This window comes from Sitophilus oryzae, unplaced genomic scaffold (genome assembly GCF_002938485.1).
Source record: "Sitophilus oryzae breed Bouriz unplaced genomic scaffold, Soryzae_2.0 scaffold_465_pilon_pilon, whole genome shotgun sequence".
In the NCBI taxonomy this organism is placed as follows: Eukaryota; Metazoa; Arthropoda; class Insecta; order Coleoptera; family Curculionidae; genus Sitophilus; species Sitophilus oryzae.
Window position 1 is genome coordinate 3,349,074 of NW_022147046.1, and position 24,626 is coordinate 3,373,699.

Consider the following 24,626-nt stretch of genomic DNA (forward strand, 5'->3'; position numbering starts at 1 on the left):
CCAATACTATAGCCCAAGAACGCTTCTAATAAGTCGTTATATATAACAAACGAATATCTTTTACATCCATTTTAAAATTACAATCAAATGTAAGACTCTTTATCTACCAATTTGAATGATTTTTCAATTTACTTCAAATGGTGCTCATATGCTCAATAAGTAAATAACAAACAGACATATTGTATATGTTTTACAAGACTAGAATATCTCTTTAACACAAATATGTAAAAAAATATTTAAATTTGGAACTCTTCAAAAACAGCCAATGTCCCTATCTTCCTATGCTTCGATCCATTGTGCGTCGCGCCGCGCCGTCATACCTGTATCTAACACCCATTCTTCTTTCCTGCAGTTTGCTGTCCACTATAATAGAGAGCGCTGCCATGAATATGTTGAATAGGAGACGAGCTAGGACATATCCCTGCCTAACTCCTGTATTTGTCAGGAAGGGATCGCTCAGTCATCCATGATGTGACATTCTCGACTTGTTGTTGTTATGGAGGCTTTTACACACTCTAAGAAATTTGTCGGGCACTCCGAACTTTTGCGTAATTGCCCAAAGTGCATCTCTGTTTACAGAGTCGAAAGCTTTCGTTAGGTCGATGAATGCAACATAAAGTTTACTCTGCTGTTCCTTTACTTTTTCCTGGAGTTGGCGGACGGAGAATATGGAATCAACGATACCGCGGTTGGTGCGAAAGCCCGTTTGCGATTCTGCGAGGATTTTTTCTATATGTGAGTGAAGGCGGTTTGGCATAATTTTTGCAAGAACTTTACCTCCGATAACCAGTAGTGAAATTCCTCGGTAGTTTCTGCAATCTGATGCACTTCCTTTGTTCTTAAATATATTTACTATATTCGCGTTGCGAAAGTCCTGAGGTACCTCTCCGCTTTCCCATATGACATCGAAGAGAGCCTTAAGATGACCAATAAGTTCTTTGCTTGCACACTTATAGATTTCCGCTGGAATCGCGTCACAGCCAGCCGATTTGTTGTTTTTAAGTTATTTTATGGAGGTCTTTATTTCCTGTTCCGTTATTGGGATATCTAATACATCAATGCTGTTATACTGAGGTATTGTGTTTAGTGCTTGCATATTGGGGATATTGTCTTGGTTAAGGATATGGCTGTAATGCTCTTTCCAGCGATTTCTGATTTGCTCTTCCTCTTTTAGTAGTTCACCGTTTTGTGCCTTGATTGAGCAGCTTACGTTCTTAGTTGGGCCGTATACTTCTTTTACAGCCTCGAAGAATTTATGATAGTCCTGATACGCGGCGTACTCTTCAATCTGATTTGCTTTTTGTGACCACCAGTTATTCTTTAGTTGGCGCAGATTTCTTCGAAGCGTGTTGTTGGCTGCTTTAAAGTTGTCCACCAGCCTTGGATTGTGTGGATTTGCAGTGACTGCTTGATGTGCTCTATGCTTTTGTTCCAACAAAGCCTGTATATGTGGTTGATTTTCGTTAAACCAGTCTGGTTGTTTATTTTTGTTGGATTTTCCCAGTATTTCTTCGCTGGTATTATAAATCGCATCCCTCAATTGTGTCCAGCCTTGTTCAGCTTCGGAGATTGAGGTTATAGGTGGAAGTGCTTCTCTGATGGCTTCCCAGAGGACGTTGGCGGTGACGTTGTTCGTTAGACTCCGTACGTTTAATCTGGTCATGTTGTTTTGCTTTTTGCAGTGTGGATGTTTGGGTTTTAATTGAAGTTTCATTTTCGAAACGACAAGTCGGTGGTCAGTACCACATTCGGCATCTATTCTGTCTTTTGTACATCTGACATCTTTCAGATGCTTCCTTCGAACGATGACGTGGTCTAATTGATGCCAGTGGCCTGATCTGGGATGTTTCCAGGTACCTTTAAACTTGTCTTTTAGCTTGAACCATGTATTGGTGATGCAAAGGTTGTACTCTGTGCATGTTGTTAGCAAGCGTTCACCATTGCTATTTACGTTTCCCATTCCATGTTTTCCCAATACGTCTGGCCATATTTCTTGCTGATTGCCGACACGTGCATTAAAGTCACCTAGCAAGATGATTCGCTCCTGCTTTGGAATTCGTTGGAGAGCATTTTGTAGATCTTGGAAAAATTTATCCTTATCCTCAACCTTAGCGGCTAGGGTGGGAGCGTAGGCACTAATGATATTGACACAAGTTTTATCTGATATGTGGTACCTTAGGGTCATGGGACGTTCGGAGACTCCAATGGGCACTTCTGTTAAACTGGTGGCGATTTCGTTTTTGACAGTAATGCCTACGCCATGAATTCTACTGTGTGTGGCAGGGTGACCCTTCCAAAAGAAGGTGTAATGCTTCTCAGTCAGACTAGAACATCTATACTTAGCCGGTGGAGTTCCTGTGAGACCAGAGCAGTTCTTTCTGGTCGATTAGAGTTTGTCCTGTCCAGAAGAGTGCGGAGGTTCCACGCCGCAAACGTGAAACATTGACGCTGCTTAATTCTCCGATGTAGGCACCCCCTCCCGGAGATCCGATCGAGGGGGTATTTTACCTCCGGACGATGATTTTGTCCCACTCGAATGTTCCATCTTTGATGAGTGTTAGCTGCGTAAAAGGATTAATCTGTGACGGTTACGCTGCCGCACAGTTTGGCTGCAACTGTAGCACGACTATGGCACAGTGAGGACTGAGACGATAGTTTCCTTGTGCTACGTTCTCGGCCGGGTAGAAGTAGTCTACTTCTCCTCTTCCCCAGAACGGTGGTAGGTCTGAGGGTTGTATAGCGTTATACCGCCTATACTCGGACGTCAGAGCCTCGTTTGTGAAAACAGGGTGCACCACATGAAAGTGAGGTTGACTTTTGGGTAAGTTGGCTATATATAGCGCTTCAATACCCCTTACACCCCAAAATAAAAAAAGGGTTTATATCAATTTGGTAAAAATCATATTTTATGATGTAAAAAAAGTGAAGTTCAAAGAAAGTTTGTTGAAAAAAAAGTGTCGAAAAAAAAGTGGTGATTTTATTAAATATACTTGGACTATTAATGCAAAAATCATAATGATAATGTTCTTACCTAACAGAAACACAAATTTATATACATATTCTAGGTTATTAGAGGCTATGCACATTTCGTCGCATATTCTGAACGGTCCCAATCTGTCAAAATAGCCAGTTTCCATGAGACCTTGATACGTTATGTCGGCGTACAGTAACGCTGCCGAGCATATACAATCCAACAGCTGGGATAGTAAACAAACTGAGTGAGCTTTAGGCCATTGGAGCAATCTCCAAAAGTCTCTAAGCTGACAAAACATTGCTACGACGTCAACAGCTGAAGAACTGTGCTTGACCAACTTATCACCTTCGCAGGGTTTTTGTAAATCGACCGCAGTACGAACCTGAAAAAAATAAAATATTTTATTGTAAATTAAAACTATTATCTCAAATTTATTTTAAATTTTATAATTTGTAAAATAATTTTTTGACTATTTTTAATAAATTAAACAAAACGCCTGTAACTTTGACGTTTAATTTTATATTGTGCGTCATTTTGATTTTAGTAAATAATGAATTTTGAATTGCCCTTGTAAGATTGAATCCCTTGAGGATATTGGGATGGATCCCTGTAATTGCATTATTGTTAACAATAACGAGTTGTATATGGCTAATGATCCTGGTGATCGATGCCTAGGAAAAAAAAAGTAAATATTGAACGACCAAAAAAAAACAACCAAATTTAGCATCCATCCCCAAAATAGTTGTACAAATTTAATTAAGCCTTAATACTGCCCTATCCAGCATTTGATAAAATATTTTTTTGTGAAAGTGTTTTGAAGTTGACAGTTTTTGATATTTATTTGAGATTCGAAATGACATTCTTTTAGGCACTAATATCAGGGGCGGGAAAGTGAAATAGCAAAAGCGGTTCCACCGTTTCCACGGAAATTTCAAATAAAATAGTTCCAGCCTCGGGCGCTAGGTGGTAGTGCAATAATGAATTTTTAGGTTGCTACTAGTTATTGCCAGATGGCGTTAAGTCAGAATTTTTTTGTAGTTTCCATAGTTTCCAACGGCCATTGTCATACTATTGTCAAATTCTCAAAAAATATTGTCGTTGTCATAGCGCCAATCATAATATTATCAAATGCACAAAACATCCCCCTTTAGAACTTTTTCTTTAATGGCCATAAGTGGGAGTAAAAGATCAACCGCCCGAACAAACACTAGAGGCGCCACCGGTCATCAAATGGTGTAAAAATTGCGAAAATTTAATCATCTAATTTTGACACAAGGGGTCGTGCTTAACTTTTTCAATTTTAATTCAATATTCATTGTTTTCAAACTATATTATTAGACTTTGTTGTATTTTGTGAATGTATAAATGTTTTCTTAGTATAAAGTTGCATTATAGTAATTTAAATTATATTACATACATATTTAAGATTCAAATATTATGACATATATGTCAGTTGCCGTCTAAAATGTCATCTTGATAACAAAAAGTTAGTTATTGTCAAAAGTAAAAAAATCATGTTAAAATATTAAAATTTACAAGTTATAATTAGATATTTTATATTATTTCAACAACAAACACATAATAGTACAGCGTAATGTTGATATGCAGGTCCAAAACAAAAAGTGTCGTTATATTTTTCAGTTTTCGTTGTCAGCCGCGGAAATTTCAGTGATTTTAGTGCTGTCGGATATTTTTATTTGTGAAATAGAAATATTGCGTTTGGATTGCAAAACTAAAAGTGGAAGTTTTAATGCAATGTAAGTAAACGTTTGTCCATTTTATATTTTACTTTTTTCATACCTACGACAAATATACATACATATATTGAAATTTTATAATTCATTTTATTTAAAAAATGTTAGAAAACAGCTTGTAATCCTGTAATTGACATAATTGTTATGTAATATATTCCATTTAAATGTAATATATTACTTAACAATTAAAAAAATGTACATTTAAAAATATATTAAAAATATATACAGGCATTAATTGAAATTTTTTGAGTGCGAACAAACACGAGAGGCGCTTTATTATTTACTTTCATTTCTTAACATGACAGACGAAGTTCTAAAGGGGGATGTTTTGTGATCAAATGTTTATCAAAACATTTTTCAAACTATAATTTGTTATATGTGCTTTAATTAAACAATTCCTTTTGTTTGCGGCCCTAAAAATATAATGTAAGTCTTTTATTTTTGTCATCATTTAAGTACCTATTTATATTTATTCCATTTACAAAACTTTGGGCGTATTACGTTGGTCTTGTTTTATTATAATAAACGATGTTTAAATATTTGATTTATAAATAAAAACTTTAAATAATAAATAATATTTACACATGTTTGGCTTTAATTTTATTTAATAACTGTATAAATTATACTGTTAAATCTTATTTTTTACACATCACAACGATACTTGTTATTAGCATTGTTGAATTTGTGTAAAAAATAAGATTTAATAATCAAATTTAATTATCTATTTTAGAGTAAAATTCAATAAATATGCTCATTTAAAAAACCCGCGCTTCGATCCATTTAAAACAAGCCCTACTCAATAGATGGCGCCACTTCTGTAGGACCATTTTTCAGTATGGCAGAGTCCATTCTTTTTCTAGCTAGGTATATTCTTTGACTAATATCTAAAAGTGACACTTGTTTAGGCACTAGTGCCTAAAAGTAAAAAATGAAACGTTAGAAACAATGAAAATATTTATTTATTATAAATCTTAAAAAGGTACCATTATTTAAATTATTAATGTGAATATAAGAGGCATCCAACTTTTCGTCTCTAAGAGGAATGCAACTGGCAATGCTGGTAGCTTTTGCTTCTACGTGAACTATGCTTATTTGGCGTATCTTTCTGTCCCATGATTCTTTTTGCTATTTCGGTTTCCTCTTAAATTGAATTTTCAATCTAACCTTCAACAACCGAGCTTGATCGCCAACCTCCATGTCGCTTTAAAACTGTTATGTAATATAATAATATAATAGCTCCAGTATATATAGCGTTTGACGCCTTGGGAGTAGCAAGGTACAGCTTGGCATGCTAGAGCCGTCCGGTATACAAGGAAGGTAATGTGGCTAGCACTACGCTTCAACCGCCTATTATTACCTCAGGATTGTGAATCCCAAGTACTCATTTAAGGCTGAGTCGACCTAGTTACCCAAACTATTTTTATTTTAATAAAAACAGTCGGCTGATGAAATGCCGGGTGTAGGATTCGAACCCACTACCTTGAGATTGGTAGACGAGAGCCTGTACCTCTACGAGTACCTCTCTTCGAAAACTGTTATGTCGGCTCCTGAATCTGCCAGCATTGTTGCAGAGCTGCGCCGGAAACAATGACCAGTGTATTTAATGGCAATGGAGAGTCCAAGAAATTATCTATATATCTTTTTTGGCATACCCCCGATTGGTATTGATTCCAGCTGGCAGGGTACAGCATTGATTTTCAAGATGAGAAAAATCGCTGATGTGTCACATTGAGTGGTCGAAGTTTTGCGTACTTACGAAATACATGTAAGAAATTGATACCATCTATTGGTCCCTCAGTAATCGTAAACGCTCTTGGAAAATGAGTTTTTGTATTCGGAATCTTCACACTAATAAATGATTGACAATCTTTAATGGCATCTATGGTCAAAAACGTGATTTCTTCCCTCCTACATGCTCCAAATACTCCCACGATCAAGACAATTTTAACTGACAGGAATTCTTTGTCATCGGCTTCTTTCATAAAGCGTTCTATTTCCAGTTTTGTAAATACTTTTGATTTCTTTGCCTGATATCCGGAAGCTTTTCTTTTTAAAAATGCAATAAGGTTTGTGAATTTGCTAATATCTACGTTTCTGTTCAGGTAAATCATGGTGCGGAGCATCGAATATTTACTCCCCAGAGTTGACGGCTTCAAGGTAGTGGATAACTTCAGGAAATAGGCTAGCAATACCTTTTCTGTGAAATTCTCAACATGTTTTTCTTTGACCCAGGTTTCAAAGTTGTAGGTGGTCTCGTATAAGTTTTTCGACTTCTCGGGCACTAACGCGGATAGCGCAGTTTTAACAGCTTGTTGAATATCTAATGACTCGTCATTATCACTCATTTTTTCACAAAACTTTGTAGGAGATACGGCAACGTTTGAACCTGACAGAACTTTGTCATTAAACAACCGATTACCAGAACATTTTAAAAAATGTTTAAAAATAAATAATAATAATAGCATGAAAATCTCAAATTATTCGCTTTCACAAAAAATCTTGTATGAAATTTGTTGCGAAAAGACTGTTTTAACCACTCGACGTATTGTCCAACTCGGCTTTCGCCTCGTTGGACAATTTTGCGTCCCGTGCTTAGAACACATTCATTTCGCAACTTTTTACATAAATAGCTATTATTAGCTTGGTGATAAGATACTGAAACCACAACACTAGGTTCTTAAAACAGAACAAATTTTTAACATAATCTGGTACCTTGAGAGACGTACTGGCCAATGTCACGTATCACTGATTGGTTTATAATTACGGGGCAATCTGTTTAATCTAGTAACATTATCTTATACTATTTTACCCTTTGTAAAGCTTTTCCTTTGCACACACTCAGCCAATGACTCACTGATGGTTCAAACCACTCGTGACACCTGACTAAGAGTAGTTTGTGATCACCTCCAGATGGTAAATTGTGACTAAATGTTGAGAGGTCTTTCACTTCCATATAGATGGAGAATATCAATCTGCTGTAGGATGAGTCGATGTGCTCGTTTTGGTTGAGGAAGTTTATCACTTCGTCGGCCATGAGTTTGTCAATTTGTTTGTAGACTACACTAAAATATGGGATTCCGTTGGTTCTGTAATAAAAATTTACCTTTTTAGAAGCACACAAACCTTATAAAAATTTCTTCTGAAGTACGTTATACAGGGTGTCCCAGGCTGAGTGTGAATTAGAAGTTTCTAGAGACACTCTTTGCACATTCACAAGGAGATTTATCGATTTTTATTATTTTAAATAGGTAGCTCCATTTCTTGTTACATACTTAAATTCTCTGTAAAATTTTATGAATTGTGATATCAAACACTCTAAAAATAACATTAACCGTTTTTGAGAAAAAAATATTTAATATTTTTGGAGAAAAAAAAACTGCCTGTCAAAAAAATCTGTATAGCCTAAACAACAAATTTAGTGATTACCACAGCCACTGTGGCATAAAAAAAGACTTGCCGATATCTATTTCAAAAATTAAATTGTTCGAATGTCATATAATATTGGCCGTAGCTGTCATGGAATTGAAAAATTAAAAAATTATCAAACATTTTTTTTTTCATATGGAAACCCACTTTTTTATTTCACTAGTGAAAAGGTTTTTCAATTCATTACTTTTTGATTATATATATTCCTTTACCTAAAACAAATTGTTTTTAAGTTAGTCAAGATTTAGTTTTAAAAGACTTTAAACGTCACGCGATTTAAAACTATATCGGGCCATGTCATATCACCATTAGCTTTCACTAAAACACGAGATACATTTTTATAAATACACTTTATAAAGCTTTACCAGGCAATATTTATAGTATAGGAAATTCAAATAATTAGTTTTTTGACAGAAGGGAATAAAGTGTCTGATGGTTTGGCACTTAATGTCAAAGGAATTAAGCTAGATAAAACCCAGAAAAAAATACGCTTTAAAACTAAATCTTAAATAACTTAAAAACGATTCATTTTAGGTATAGGAACATGTATAATCAAAAAGAAATGAATTGAAAAACCTCTCACTAGTGAAATAAACAAGTGGGTTTCCATTAAAAAAATTATTTTTGATAATTTTTTAATTGCTCAATTCCATGACAGCTACGGTCAATATTATATGAGATTCGAACAATTTAATTTTTGAAATAGATAGTCACATATCTTCTCTTAATGCTACAGTGGCTGTGGTAATAACTAAATTTGTCGTTTAGGCGATACCGATTTTTTGACAGGCAGTTTCAAAAAAGGCAGTTTCTTTCCCCCAAAAATTTTAAATAATTTTTTTTTCTCAAAAACGGTTAATGTTAAGTATAGAGTGTTTGATATCAAAATTGGAAGTGCCACCATATTTAAAATATTTTTCGATAGATCTCGTGAAATAGTAATGTGCAGAAAATCTCCGATCTAGATATTGTAGTTCTCTAGAAACTTCTAATGTACGCTCAGCCTGGGACACCCTGTATATTAGATCCATTTTTAATTTACTAATATCAATAAAATGATTTTTACCAAAAATTGGTTTAGCAATGCAAGATTTAGCATCACTACAATTTTTAGGTGAAGTTACGGAACCTTACTAATGCTGCTTATTCAATGCAGTTATGATAATATAAAATAATATTTTAATCAATATTATTGTTAAACTACAGTTCATTGGAATAAAAATATAAGTTAGGAATTATTACCCTTCAAATAACGGATGGTAATGGTGTAGTCCATGTCTCAGTTGAACGTAGACTTCTGAACAAAAGTCTACCAATGTCCCATCATATTCTTCTGACGTCATAAATGAATTTTTGACCGAACTAAACCACTCAGGGGTCCCTTTCCTCAAAGTGGCAACTATTTCACCACGTATCTCTTTGTTGAATGGACAACATTTCCAAAAGGATTTCTGAAACAAGATAGAAAGAGTTTTGTTAAGAAAGGGAGTAACAAGTATTGGTGGTTTAGGGATATTAAATTTTAAAAACCACAGTTTTTTTATTATTTTTTCGGTCGTACTCGCTGGTCGTTCTATTTAAATAAATCAGTATTTATATTTAAATAAACAAACCGTACAGGCTGGGGATCGAACCCAGTACCTCTCGCTGCGCAGATCGACACATTACCGCTGGAGCTAGGGCCGGCCACATTTCTTACTTACTCTAAATTTAATCTACTACCTATGTAGCTATATTATCGAGATATATTTTTGTAACAAAAAAATTTAAAAAATCCAGAAAAAGCTTCGAAAAATTTTTCAAAAACAAAATTTTAAATTTGTTTTCTAATAAAACCTTAAAGACTTGTTTTTCTGGGATATAAATATACCATCCTTAAAATATCTGGTTCTATTTAAAACTCACCCTGTAAATTTTATGTAATAAAAAGTTTGTTGCAATATACGCGTCTTCGATTTAAGAAATGTTTTTAAGCTATGTAACCTGCACGTAAAACGATAGATGTGTACTGTACTTGGTACTGAGCGACCGTCATTAAGCTCAGTTACCGTGTAATAAAAAAAACAGTATCTACTTGGGTTTGAAATAACGATCGATGACATTTATACATATAAAATGACAGCTATCTTCATTTCATAGCCATCGCTGACACCGTTTTTTTCGATCGTGTTGTATTAATACACATTATACATATTATTCTCTATTAAATTTTTCTTCTACCTTCTAATACTGAAATGAAATGAAGTCATGATATTTGGCTCAATAATATTCGGAGAACCGCACATACATTCATTTTGACTTTATTTGTAAAATGTGGGTGATTCCTTTCTTCCCTCACATGGATGCCGTTTTTTCTATTTAATTTTTTTTAATTTGCTGCTGCTGCCAAATTTCTTAAATATACCAAAAACATGTGAAACTACTGTATAACCGAGTGTATAACATTTTAGAATTTTTGTCACAATACATATGTTCATGATCTACACCTTTTTGTACTAATGCGTCTATAATAAAAGTATATTGTTTTATTAGGAGTAAAAATAATACTTTTTGTGGCAAGGCTATACATTTGACATTGCAGGCGAGGTACAAAAAGGCATTTTTACTCCGAATAGAACATGCTAATTTTTTTTTCAATCGCTAAAATAATTTTTTAAACAACTTCAAGCGTTACCAATAATATAAAAATATTTAAATGTAATACTTTGTAAGTAATTATATGTCGGGAAACTATGGTTACACTCGTCGAATTTGACATTTTATGTCAGTTTAATACATATTTTTGTAGTTTTATGATCTTATGCAGTGGCGGGAAAGTGAAATAGCAAAAACGGTTTTCCACGGAAATTTCAAATAAAATAGTTCCAGCCCCGGTCGCTAGGTGGTAGTCCAATTAATTTTTAGGTTAGAAAGTTGCTACTAGCTATTGCCAGATAGCGTTAAATTAGATTTTTTTGTAGGTTCCATAGTTACCAACGGCCATTTTCATACTATTGTCAAATTCTCAAAAAATATTGTCGTTATCATAACGCCATTCATATTATCAAATGATTATCAAAATTATTTTCAAAGTATAATTTTTATTATAAATATGTGTTTTAATTAGACAATTCTTTTTGTTTGTGACCCTAAAAAAATGTTTATTTTTCCATTTTTTGTTTTTCCATCATTTAAGTACCTATTTATATTTACTCCATTTACAAAATTTTCAGCGTATTACGTTGGTCTTGTTTTATTATAATAAACGATGTTTATATATTTGACTTCTATTTTTTGTATGTATAAATTTTACTATTACATTTAATTTTTTACATAACACATAGTAAAGCTTTGTATTAGATTTGTTAATATTGTGTAAATTAGATGGCGCCACAAAAGTAAGACAATTTTTTAGTAAGGCACTTTCTTTTTCTTGGTAAATTCTTTGGTTTTATGCTTAGGCGTTATGGCGTAAAAGTGCTTTATTTTTATGCATTGGCGTTAAAATAACTTTTTTATATTATCAATCACGTCGCAAAAATTAATACTTTTGTGATGTATGAAAAAATAAAATAAAATTAACGAATTATCTATGATATTATTAATTTATAAGGTTTTATTTTCCAAAAACATCATATAACATAATGTTTACATTAATGGCCATATTTTATTGATATTTCATACTATCCAAAAAAGGCGCTACAGTGGTTTACGTAATGATAACCAAAATTAACACTCTTAACAACTTGCAAAAGGTTAAGAATTACATTTTTTTTAATTTTTATTAAACCACTTATAGAGGTTCATAAGGTCCACAAGTCATTCAAAAATTAGGCAAACTTTCTTGTTAATATTAACTTAGCTATCGTACTAAGCATCGCAATTTCTCATACTTTAAAACATATTAAACATGTGCTTATGCTGGCGCAACAAAGTCTTGTAGAACAATTTGTTAGGACTTGCATTTCTAGGCCAGATAGAATGGGAGAGTTGGGGTGTTTAAATACAAAGTTGGCGTCTTTAGACGGAGTTTTCGGAAGTTAGCGGAGACATGGACTAATATTTCGTAACTTCTGACCCCAATCCTCTTAGTAGTTTTACACTGCAAGCTAGGCTACAAGTACACCAATCGATAATAAAGCTTAGAAAACTTTAGAAGTTTTTTATTTTTAAATGGAATACTACAGTCCCTGGATTGTCTTTACAAGAGGAAAAACTAATTATTATTGACATTTTGAGAAAAATGCATTCTTCATAAAAAAACTTGCTTGTTCTAAAATGGTTAATCCCGTTTATATTTTACAAATTTCCATACCCTTTTAGAGAAAATTAAAAAAAAAACATGAAAATGTGGCTGAATTTTGAATGAATTTTTTTCTAAAAATCAAAACGGGTTTCTATATTAATATAATTTCGACTTCATTCTTTGATAGATTATTATTGATAAACTTTTAATTAACGTCATATTTTTTTCTGTTTTAAAATGTCAAAATTAACCGTCTATCAAAAAATGAAATTGAAATTATATTACCATATAGTCTGTCCAACGAGAAGATCCTTGACAGTGATAGATGTGTCTGTCATTTTAATTTCAAAGTAGTTTATTTTATTTTACAAAGAAATAAGTTGGTACAACTGGAACGCATAGCAGGATATATTTAAAATTTGATTGACAAGATGACATGTGGTTACTTCAAAATATTGTGAAAAAAACTGTATAAAACTGAAAAAATGTAATCGAGTTATTTTCTTGTTATTTTATTTAATAAAAACGGTATGTGTATGTATCAAAACAAACAAGAACAAGACACTACATACCAAAAAAATATAAAAAAGAACTATTATTTACTTTCAAGCTTTATGAAACTACCCGCATTTATGATTATATTTATCAATATAACTTATGTACAAATACAAATTTGTAATATTCCACAGGAATAAATAAAACAACATAGGTAAATAAAACAAACTATTTTATTAATAATAACACCTACCAAATTGTATACCTTAAAGGTTGATTAATTAATTTTAATCTTAATTTTTTTAAACCAGTACCTTTTGACATTATTTTTCTGCAGTACTAAAATCCATTATTTACCTATCGTGTGATGTCGATATATTACAGCTACTCCAGTTTTTAGTATGTGTTTAGTTTGATCCTTCTACCATATACAAGATGCACTTGTCTACGACGAAATGGTACACAAACTTTATCGATGGCAACTTCATTGGTGTAAGACTTTCTGCCTGGGTCTACAGTTAATTTTCACTCGATTTTTCCTCCACTTGACTTCAAAATACACAAAACACACGTAATAATACGAATCAAAATGCATCATCTTCCAAAACGCAGGGTATTTAACAAAAGTTGACACAAAATTATAACCTATAATTTGGCAAGACTTTGACAAGCGTCAAAAATGACAAAAATCTAAAGGCGAGTTCATACGCATCGGCGTCCGTTTGTCGTTCATCGTTCCGTCAAACCAATAAAATTGAAATACGATCTATCATTTTTTAAATAAACCAATAAAACTGGTTAAAAACAACAAGACACGACGCATGACGGATTTATATTTAAACCCATCCATAGATAACTTAAAAATTATTAGAAATTTTTTTTAGTAAAATAAATAGATTGGTATGGGACGTCATCTGCTTTTCTTCTGTCATCGTCTGTCGAAATCTTACCTGAGAAAAAAAACAGAGTATAGAAACCCCTTTTAATTTTTAGGACTTCAAATTCAACTAAATTTTTATGTTTTATTTAAACGGTCTCGTAAATGGTATGGAAATTTGGAAAAGTATAAACGATTAACCATTTTAGAATAAGCAAAACTTTTTATAAAGAATTAATTTTTCTCAAAATGTCAATAATAAATAAAAAGTGTTTCCTCTTATAAAGACAATCCGGGGACAAACTGTACACATTTTTTTTTATCTCAGTGGAATTTACTATTAAATTTCCATTTCAAAAATTCCATATGGTCACATACTATACGGAGTGGTTTTTGAAATTTAACCGTTTTTTTTTTGCTAAATTAACTGCTTATACAAAAAAAGAAATTCTGGATGTTGTATGAAAAAAGGGAGTAAGTTGAATGTTTTATTATTATTAGAAGAAGAAAATGCTAATGCTCTCCTATCGAAAAGTATGTGCTCAAACGGATGTTTCTCAGAGTAGTGTTAATAGAATTATAAAAACACAAATTTCATCCATACCAATTAGAACTACATCAAGATCTAAATGAATTTATCAATAGCCTCATTCATCAAAATCTTATTTTTCGAATAATCTACCTTTAAAAGTAATGGATTAGTAAATAAACGTAATATTCTTTATAATGTGACAGACAGCCCACACTGTAGTAGATAGGTTTGACACTTTTAATGATAAACGAAAATAACCCAATTTTCTCCTTATAGTTATTAACGTAATAAGGCCGATAAACAACAAATAACGGCCGGGCTGAAGTTTGTGATCCGAGGCGATAGCCGAGGATCATAAGCAGCCAAGGCCGTTATTTGTTATCGGCCGTGTTGCGTTCTAGATTTTTCGTCATACTGCAGATTTTTTAGAGCAATAAACACTACTATTTAATAACAAATTTTATTGAACAATAACACAAGTAAGGATAAAAAATACATAATGTCTTATACTAAAATTCATTTTTCATGATAATGAACATGGAAATGCACTTGTTGTTCTTAGAAATCTGTAATCCTTCCCAGGGATTTACAGATTTTATAGAAGAAGATGATGCTACTGAAGAATGGCAAATATTTGTATCCACTAAAGACACATTATTTTTGGAGCTATCATGAAAAAAGTTGATTTGTTATTTTCATTCTTTTGGAAACTGATTTTTTCTATGTAAGTTTCTGCCACTGTTGAAGACTCCCATCCTCCTAGCTCCTTTAGCGATAGTAAATCACCACCATTTTCGGCGAGCATGGTTGCTGATGATCTACGAAATGAATGCCCTGTATAACGTTCTGGATTCTCCAAGTTCAAAAATTTTGCAATTTTCTGCGGTACGCTCCCGATGGTATGTATACCGACGATTTGCTTAACACACTTGCCTTTCTTGTAACCAATGAAAAATTTTGGATTGTCAAAGTTACGAGGACGCAGGTTGATGTATTTTTGTATAAACCATAGGCATCAAACGGAAGGCCCGTTTTTGGAATAAGAAATTTCCTATCTTTCTTATTTTTAGTATTTCTTAATGAGACAAGAATATTTTTCTCCGAATCTTCGAAATCATCAACTGTGAGTGACCAAAGCTCGCTGTGCCTACAAGCTCCAAGAATACCAAGCACCAATACAATTTTTCGAGTAACCAGGTGTAATCATCGGCATCCAGTAGAAAATTATTTATGTCATTCTCCGACAGAACTTTGGCTTTTTTTGGTGAATAACCTTCGTTTTTGCGCCTCAGAAACATGAACAGTTTACCAAATCTATGAACAAATATAATTTAGATGAGTATGATTAAATATCGAAGAATATAATGGCTTTTTACCTTGATATGTCGATGTTTTCATATACTCTCAACGCAAGCTTCAGCATGGATATCTTTGTCCACAGTGATGTAGGAGAATACATTTCAGACATTCTTTTAGCATAAGCCAGCAATACCGCTTCATTTACGCTGTTTATACTTCTATCCTGCCGCCACTTCAAAAAATTGTCATATTCCTGCTGATATCTCTCTCTGGTTATAGTCGGAAGTATAATTTTGAGTAGCCGCAGCCGCTTCCTCCTGTATTTCCAACGGAATTTCTCGCGACATCTCGCTATGGTCTATTTTCCCAATTTTTGAAAAGTCCAACTGACAATAAATAGTCATTGTTGCAGGTGACAGACGTTACGATTACCTTAGAAACTTAACGGCCGCCGGCCGTTATGATAACGTCCGGCGGACGTTATATGCATCTTTTCCATTCTGATTTTGCTTATGTTATAATAATATAACAATATAGTATGACGAAAAATATTTATTTTAGCTCTAGAAAGTGCTTAATAAAATAAAATCATTAAACAAAACTCTGTTCGATTATGATACAAAGTATATAAACTAAAAAAAATATAAACTAAATATTCGTCGAGATAGCTGCGTGTCGAGTTTACTCTCGGTATTTGGACTGTTATTGGACATTTTCCGTGCGTATTTTTTCGCGATTTTCGCGTCCAACAGATGGTGTTACTTTTTGAACTGATTGGAATAAAGTTTAGTTCTTAATAACGGTGCCTACTTGTGGAAAAGTGCATTTATATTATATTAAATTGCAAATAAATCTAAACAAAAAATCAACCAAATAATAAAAAAACTTGCAATAAAACGGAATTCCAAACAACTCATAAAATTCCGCGTTCGGGTTATTTTTACAACAGAGGACAAAAAATATAAACAAGTATGACTGGATCTTGTTCGAAATGTAGTGCCGCTTGTATTTTTAAAGAAACTAAAAGTGATCTTTTTGGCTATCCATGCGATAGTGCAAAGTCATATTGTGCAGAAATTGTGCAGGATTTTCTTCAACTGAGATACGGGCGCTGTCAATGATATCCAGAGTGCTCCCTTATTTCTGTACAGATTGCATAACTGTAGTTCGAGAGTTACCTGCGATAAAAGCTAAGGTTGCTGACTTGCAAGCGGAAATAAATGAACTAAAGGAAAAATCAATTCAATCCAAGCAGTCGTTTGCTGACATAGTAAAAATAAAAAATGAATCAAACGCTCTTCATGGAAATTTCCAGAAACTGGAGGAAAAACTGGAAAATATCACTAAAGGTGAGATAAATCTTGGAAGGAAGATAATATCGCACCCACTATAGAGGAAATACACGAGAGAGAAAAGCGTCTAAACAATCTTGTTATATTTGGTATTTCTGAACCTGGGACCGATACTGAAAATCAGAATCCAGACGCGGAAGCAGTAGTTGAAATACTTAAGCCCATTAAGCTAAATATTTCGAAAGAAAACATTAAAATGTATCGTTTGGGAAAAATTGATCACAATAAAAAAAGACCAATAAAAGTCCAGTTTGAAGACAAAAGAGACGGTTTTGGCGATTTTGAAGCAAAAAGCAAACTTCAGAACAATGATGGAATATATATAAAGAGAGACCAAACACCAATGCAAAGAAACCATCGCAAAAAAACTCCTGCACGAATTGGAACAACATACCAAGGAAGGAAGAAACAATTATAAAATTAGATATCAAGGTTTTGATTTTACACCAAAGCTTGTAAAAGTTAATCAGAGTACAACTCCAAAAAACTAAATAAACAAATTCTAGAGGCGTCGTTCTGGTATAGCAATGTATGTTCCATAGTAAATAAGGTCGACGAATTCTTTATCTCAATTAAAAAACACGATCCTCTATGCATATTAATAACTGAAACCTGGTTGAATGCTGACATTAGAAACAGTCTGATAGATATCAATGGTTATAATATTTTTAGGGAAGACCGCAATCAACAAAGAGGCGGTGGAGTGTGTGTTTTTGTAAAGGAACAAGTGAATGGACAGAAAATATACTCTAGTGTATCCAAAAAATATAGAACCATAAGTCCTATTGAATCAGTATGGCTGAACATCAAAATTGCTGGTTTAAGGTTTATTGTGGCATGTATATATAGGCCACCACACTCGAACGAAGAATCAGACAGGAATATGATAAATGTATTAGCTGAGGTGTGTGCAGAGGACGTACCAGTCTACATCACTGGAGACTTCAATTATGCTGAAATCAACTGGAACAATAAAACACTATATAGAACTGAGAAACTAAATCAACTGTTTTTGGACAGCTTTAATGAAACGAATATTTATCAAATAATAGATTTTTCCACACGTTTCAGGGGTGATCAGGATGCGCTTCTGGATTTGTTTCTAGTAAATAATAAGAAACTGATTTACAACATAGAAAGTGATTCACCATTGGGCCGCAGTGACCATTTGGTTATTACTGGAAAAACGCAACTCGAATATCCAACTAGATCTACCAATAAAATACGAAAACAAAACTTTTGGAAAGCCAACTATGAACAAATAAATGTATTTCTTGCAGAAAACTTGAATTTTGACCCTTCACATTTGGAAGAAAACAGATATGAAAAAATCACCAAAATTATTGACGAAGCTATTACAAAATTTGTCCCATTTACAACTAAAATAATAAATTCTAAAAAACCATGGATAAATCAGAATATTTTTAAAAAAATTACTAACAAACGAAAATTATGGGATAAATATATTAAATCGCCAACACCCGAAAACTATACTGCATACAGGACGGAAAACAACACTCTAAAAAACATAATCGCAGTGCTAGACAAAACTACGAAAAATCTATCGCCTCTTCCAGCTCACCAAAACAATTTTTTAAATATATTAATAGGACTCTGTCTACAAAAGTATCCAGTTTCACTCTTAAAAACCCCAACAATGGATTACCTATCATGGACGACTGTGACATTGCTGAGGAATTTGCACACCGGTTTGCATCAGTCTTTACGACAACCAATGACTCTTACATTCCAACGCTTTCACAGAGTTCTAGGCTTCTGCAAGAGATTACTAACATAGAATTTACAGAGCTCAACGTTAGCGAAGCCATAAAATCATTAAAAACTGACAGCAGCCCGGGTCCAGATAGTGTACCGACTGTTTTTCTTCAGAAATGTTGTCATGCCCTCGCACAACCTTTAGCATGTCTATTTAATGATTTACTAATATCTGGCAAATTTCCAGATACTTGGTCTCTTTCTTTCGTTACACCGCTTCACAAAAAGGGAGACAGACAGTTAGCTGGTAATTACCGACCAATTAGTCTAACTAGCTGCATCTGTAAATGCATGGAAAAGGTAATCATCCGCACACTTACTCCATACCTAATGGAAAAAGATGTCTTACCCAGCACACAGCATGGATTTCTTCCTGGTCGATCCACAATAACGAACATGACATCTTGTCTTAGCGATTGGACAGCAGCCTTTGATAGAAACCAACAAACAGACGTCATCTATCTTGACTTTGAAAAGGCATTTGATAAAGTACCCCCCAGATGCTTCTTTATAAACTAAACCACTACGGCATAAGAGGGAATTTATTCAAACTTATATCAAACTTCCACAACTTAGAGGCCACAGCAGACGCCTGGAAAAGGAAAGATCGTCCAAACTCCAGCGAAAAAATTTTTTGACTAACCGCATAGTGTACCCGTGGAACTCGCTGTCAGAAGAAAGTGTTTCAGTACCAACTCTCAACTCATTTAAAAACAAAATTGATCAAGAAATGAATACCTTGAGCTCTGTACATTTGCATTACGGCCAGTAAACTCGAAAAAAATTACGCGCAACATAAAAAGACAGTAGACTCATCGGTATTTTTATACCGCTTTCTATTGTGTAAATAATAATAATAATAATAATAATAAAATACAGGGTGTTTCATTAAAAAAGGGGAGAAAAATACAACACATTTAGTTTTGACCCACACTGTATATAAAAAACAAGACTGCAAATTTTCGTAGAATTAATTTTGAATAATACACTATTATACAGTACTTCCTGTTCAACATTTTTAAACTCTTCGAATTTAGAATTTTAAGAGGGCTTTAAGGAAGCAGTAAATTTAGTATAAAAACGGTTATATATTTCAAAAACCACTCGGTATAGTATATGTCATTATAGTATTTTTGGAGTGGAAATTTAATGGGAAATCCACTGAGCTACAAAATGATGTTTGAATATGTAGTAGAAAAACTGGTCGTCCAAGACACACATGGCAAAGAACAGTCAAAAAGGAGATCGAAGCAGTAAACCGTCATGGCGAGATGTCAAATTTATTTCAAATAATAGAACCCGTTGGAGAGCATTTATTGACACCCTATGCTCCATGTAGGAGTAAAGGACAAAATGAAATGAATGGTAAATAACATTCAAGTTATATCTAGAGAAGAAGATTTTTTTTTGTAATTGGTTTGTTATCAATTATGTTGGAATAGTGATTGGAAATAAAATACTCAGTGTTGTTTGAATATGTAAAATATGAACGTGTGTGGTGTGTTTTTATTTGTATTTCTGTTTGATGATGCTCGTATGAGCAAAATACAGGCAGTTTAGTATGTATATTTACTTTATGGTAGTTAGCCATGGTTATTAGACATGGTAGTTTTTAGAGTAGTTTAGTATACAAATGTTTGAGACCGAGACATTGAGTCTTTTATCTTCTTTTTTAATTGTGATATTCTGATAGACAAAGAAGAGTTTGAATATAAAAATTGTTTTTTTCAACCCATTTTGATGTTCAATTTATCTAATTAATTGTAGTTTATTTAGTATTATTCATTAATAGAAAAATCTAGCAAACCAATAATAACATTCATAATTAATCGTCATAAACACTACCTCAACTGTTTTTAATCTACAAACATTATAGTACGAAATTAGCGAAAAATATAAAATAAAATACAAAGCAAATATAAATTTAGATAGATGTTTATATTTTAAGAATAAACGAACAACGTAAAATATAAACAAGATATTTTAATATAAATACGCCGTATAGATAAAATGTCTCTCGTAAAAGTAGCACGATCGATAGGAAATTTTAATAAAGTATGTTCGCTCAGTTTCAAGGGCCAAATATCTTTTTAAAATTTTCTAGGTGCCCTACACGACCTCGCACTTTATATTGTATTAAATAAACCTTAAAATTGTAGCGCGGAGGGAATTTTAAAGGGTTTTGGTAGCTAGAGGCACCATCTGGAAAAGTTCTGTTCAAATATACATCTGATGCCAAATGATTCTTAATAAATATAATTGGGTAGATTGATTGATATTGATTCTTATTTTAATTTATTTTGATATAAATAAATTTACTGCTTGAGACATCTGTAAATGTTAGTAATATATTTTTTGATTTATAAAACTTCACCACATAAATCTTAGAAAAAAATGTTTTATACCGGATGCGTCTCAAAAGTGGCTCACCCCTATAACTTTTTTATTTTTTGAAATAAAAAAACGAGATTTGGTCTGTTAGTGTATCACGTAAATTAGGATTGATTGATGTATTCAATTGTTTTTGGTCACTTTCTGTTCCACTGGAAATAACTACAACTTTTGATTTTTAAATGACACCCTCGGTATTTTTTTTACTTTATTTGATAGAAAATGACACTCTGAATAGAATGACATATCATATGTCAACTTTTGACATTTTTGCATATGTTTTATTTGAAATTGTAACAGGTTCATAACGACTATTTGACTGGAAATACCAAGTGTGTGGTACCAAATTATTCGTAACAAATGCTTTTTCCAAATATGCTAATGAGCCACCCTCGTTCCATTTGAAAAAATTGAGATATGATTAAAAATACAATTTGGGCATCTTTTAACCGGCAAGGACAAGACACGAAACACATTAGAAAATCAAATCTATTTTGCCAAAGCTCCTTGATTAAAAATTAGTGTTTTAACACAGCCATGGCACTCTAGATTGACACTTAAAATACGAATTTCTTAAAAACGAAAATGTCAAATGTTGACATATGATATGTAATTCTATCAGATTATCATTTCTATCAAATAAAGTAAAAATATACGGAGGGTACCATTTAAAAATCAAGTTGTAGTGATATCCAGTGAAACAGGAAGTGACCAAAAATAATTGAATACGTTAATCAGTCCTAATTTATGTCATATACTAACATACCAAATCTCGTTTCTTTTTCTGAAAAAATAAAAAAGTTATAGGGGGTAAGCCCCTTTTGAGACGCACCCGGTATACAGACATTTTAAGCGTTTTGGTCTTTTAACTATCATCGGGTAATTATTTTTTAGTTTTATTTTATTTAACGTCAGTTAATGACACTAACAAAAATCATAGATTATTAAAAAATAAAATTAACGAATTGTATCTTTTGTAATTTTTTAGCATAATTTATTTATACATGATTCACATTTCTTCTTAATTGGCATTTGAAAAGGTCGATATAATATCTGAGGCTAATCGTTGTAACCAAGTGGCCTTAAATAAATTCCTCTGTAATAAAAAAATTGACAACCGGTTTTTTCTTGTTCTCATTGTCAAAACATAAACATTACAAAAAATACACCGAAAACCGACCAAATTAATATACCTATAAAGTTCGGCAATAGTGCATAGGGCATCTGTAGTTCCTAGAATAAAAAACTTGGAAATTTTGTTTAAGTGCAAACCAAAAGTATGAACAGGAAAATATTTTGATTTCTACAGGGTGGGTCAAAAAAGTATGAGTGGAAGGGGATGATTTTTTTTAAATAAAAGACCCTGTATATTATAGCATTTTTGGCTTCCTTTCAGATGACTTTACATTATACTAAGATATGAGTAGATATATTTCGATAATTTCAGAGACATTAATGAATAAATAAAAAATAGATATTTTTCAACCTTCCTTAAATCATTTATTATAAATACAAGAACTGTCCTGAAATTAAAACTATATTAAGTACTTACTGTAGATAGTTTATACTTATTTTGCTATAGATATCGTAATCTTAAATCATACAGGGTGTTTAAAATTCTACGCCAGACTTATAAAATATAAAATAATTTTTCTTTGTTTTTTTAAAAGGAACACCTTGTATATTATTTTTTTATTAGATGAAGAGTTAAAAAATGATCACTTTTTTATTTAATATGTTTGATGGTTTTACAGGTATACTCTGTTTTTTTTTCTCAGGTAAGATTTCGACAGACAGAAAAAAAATGACAGAAGAAAAGCAGATGACGTCCCATACCAATCTATTTATTTTACTAAAAAAAGTTTCTAATAATTTTTAAGTTATCTATGGATGGGTTTAAATATAAATCCGTCATACGTCGTGTCTTGTTGTTTTTAACCAGTTTTATTGGTTTATTTAAAAAATGACAGATCGTAATTCAATTTTATTGGTTTGACGGAACGATGAACGACAAAAGAACGCCGATGCGTATGAACTCGCCTTTAGATTTTTGTCATTTTTGACGCTTGTCAAAGTCTTGCCAAATTATAGGTTATAATTTTGTGTCAACTTTTGTTAAATACCCTGCGTTTTGGAAGATGATGCATTTTGATTCGTATTATTACGTGTGTTTTGTGTCTTTTGAAGTCAAGTGGAGGAAAAATCGAGTGAAAATTAACTGTAGACCCAGAGCACAGTTTATGGTTAATACTCGCTGCCCAGGCAGAAAGTCTTATACACCAATGAAGTTGCCATCGATAAAGTTTGTATACCATTTCGTCGTAGATAAGTGCATCTCGTATATGGTAGAATGATCAAACTAAACACATACTAAAAACTGGAGTAGTTGTAAAATATCGACATCACACGATAGGTAAATAATGGATTTTAGTACTGCAGAAAAATAATGTCAAAAGGTACTGGTTTAAAAAAATTAAGATAAGTAATAATTAATAAGTTAATTAATCAACTTTTAAGGTATAAAATTTGGTAGGTGTTATTATTAATAAAATAGTTTGTTTTATTTACCTATGTTGTTTTATTTATTCCTGTGGAATATTACAAATTTGTATTTGTACATAAGTTATATTGATAAATATAATCATAAATGCGGGTAGTTTCATAAAGCTTGAAAGTAAATAATAGTTCTTTTTATATTTTTTTTGGTATGTAGTGTCTTGTTCTTGTTTGTTATGTATTAACACATACCGTTTTTATTAAATAAAATAACTCAATTACATTTTTTCAGTTTTATACAGTTTTTTTCACAATATTTTGAAGTAATCACTTGTCATCTTGTCAGTCAAATTTTAAATATATCCTGCTATGCGTTCCAGTTGTACCAACTTATTTCTTTGTAAAATAAAATAACTACTTTGAAATTAAAATGACAGACACATCTATCACTGTCAAGGATCTTCTCGTTGGACAGACTATACACGCAGTATTATTACATAAATATAGCTCTTTCAACGGTAAAATACGAGAGAAAAACTTGTTTTGATAAAAATACAAAAAATGTTTATTTTTTAAATCTCCATTTACTGAAAAAACAATATACAGGGTGTTCCAATTAAAAAAAAACAAGAAAAATTATTTTATATTTTAGAAATTTTGGCGTGGAATTTTGAACATCCTGTATGATTTACGATTATCATATTTATAGAACAGTAAGTACAAACCATCTAAAGTAAATACCTAATATAGTTTTGATTTCAGGACAGGTTCTTGTATTTTTAATATTTTTTTAGAAAGGCTAAAAATATTTTTTTTACTTATTTATTCATATCTCTGAAACTATAGAAATATATTTACTCACATCTTCGGATTATGTAAAGTGATATACAGGGTGTTCCATTTAAAAAAATCATCCTTGATAGAGAAGATAATATATTTTCCTGAAATACATCCTAGTACATAGTTTGCACTTAAATAAAGTTCTCACGTTTTTATTATTAAAGATACAGATGCCCGACGCACTATTGC

At 32.4% G+C, this 24,626-nt stretch overlaps 1 protein-coding gene across 1 annotated transcript in view; it reads right to left on the reverse strand.

Annotated features, from left to right (window-relative positions):
* Positions 1 to 24,626, reverse strand: part of LOC115885991 (BAI1-associated protein 3) — a 349,135-nt gene that overhangs the window by 25,226 nt on the left and 299,283 nt on the right. The window contains exons 12-14 of the mRNA XM_030905025.1: positions 9,397 to 9,605; positions 7,538 to 7,814; positions 3,032 to 3,356 (exon numbers count right to left, since the gene is read on the reverse strand). Of these exons, the coding sequence (XP_030760885.1) occupies positions 3,032 to 3,356; positions 7,538 to 7,814; positions 9,397 to 9,605 (811 nt within the window). The remainder of the gene's footprint in view (positions 1 to 3,031; positions 3,357 to 7,537; positions 7,815 to 9,396; positions 9,606 to 24,626) is intronic.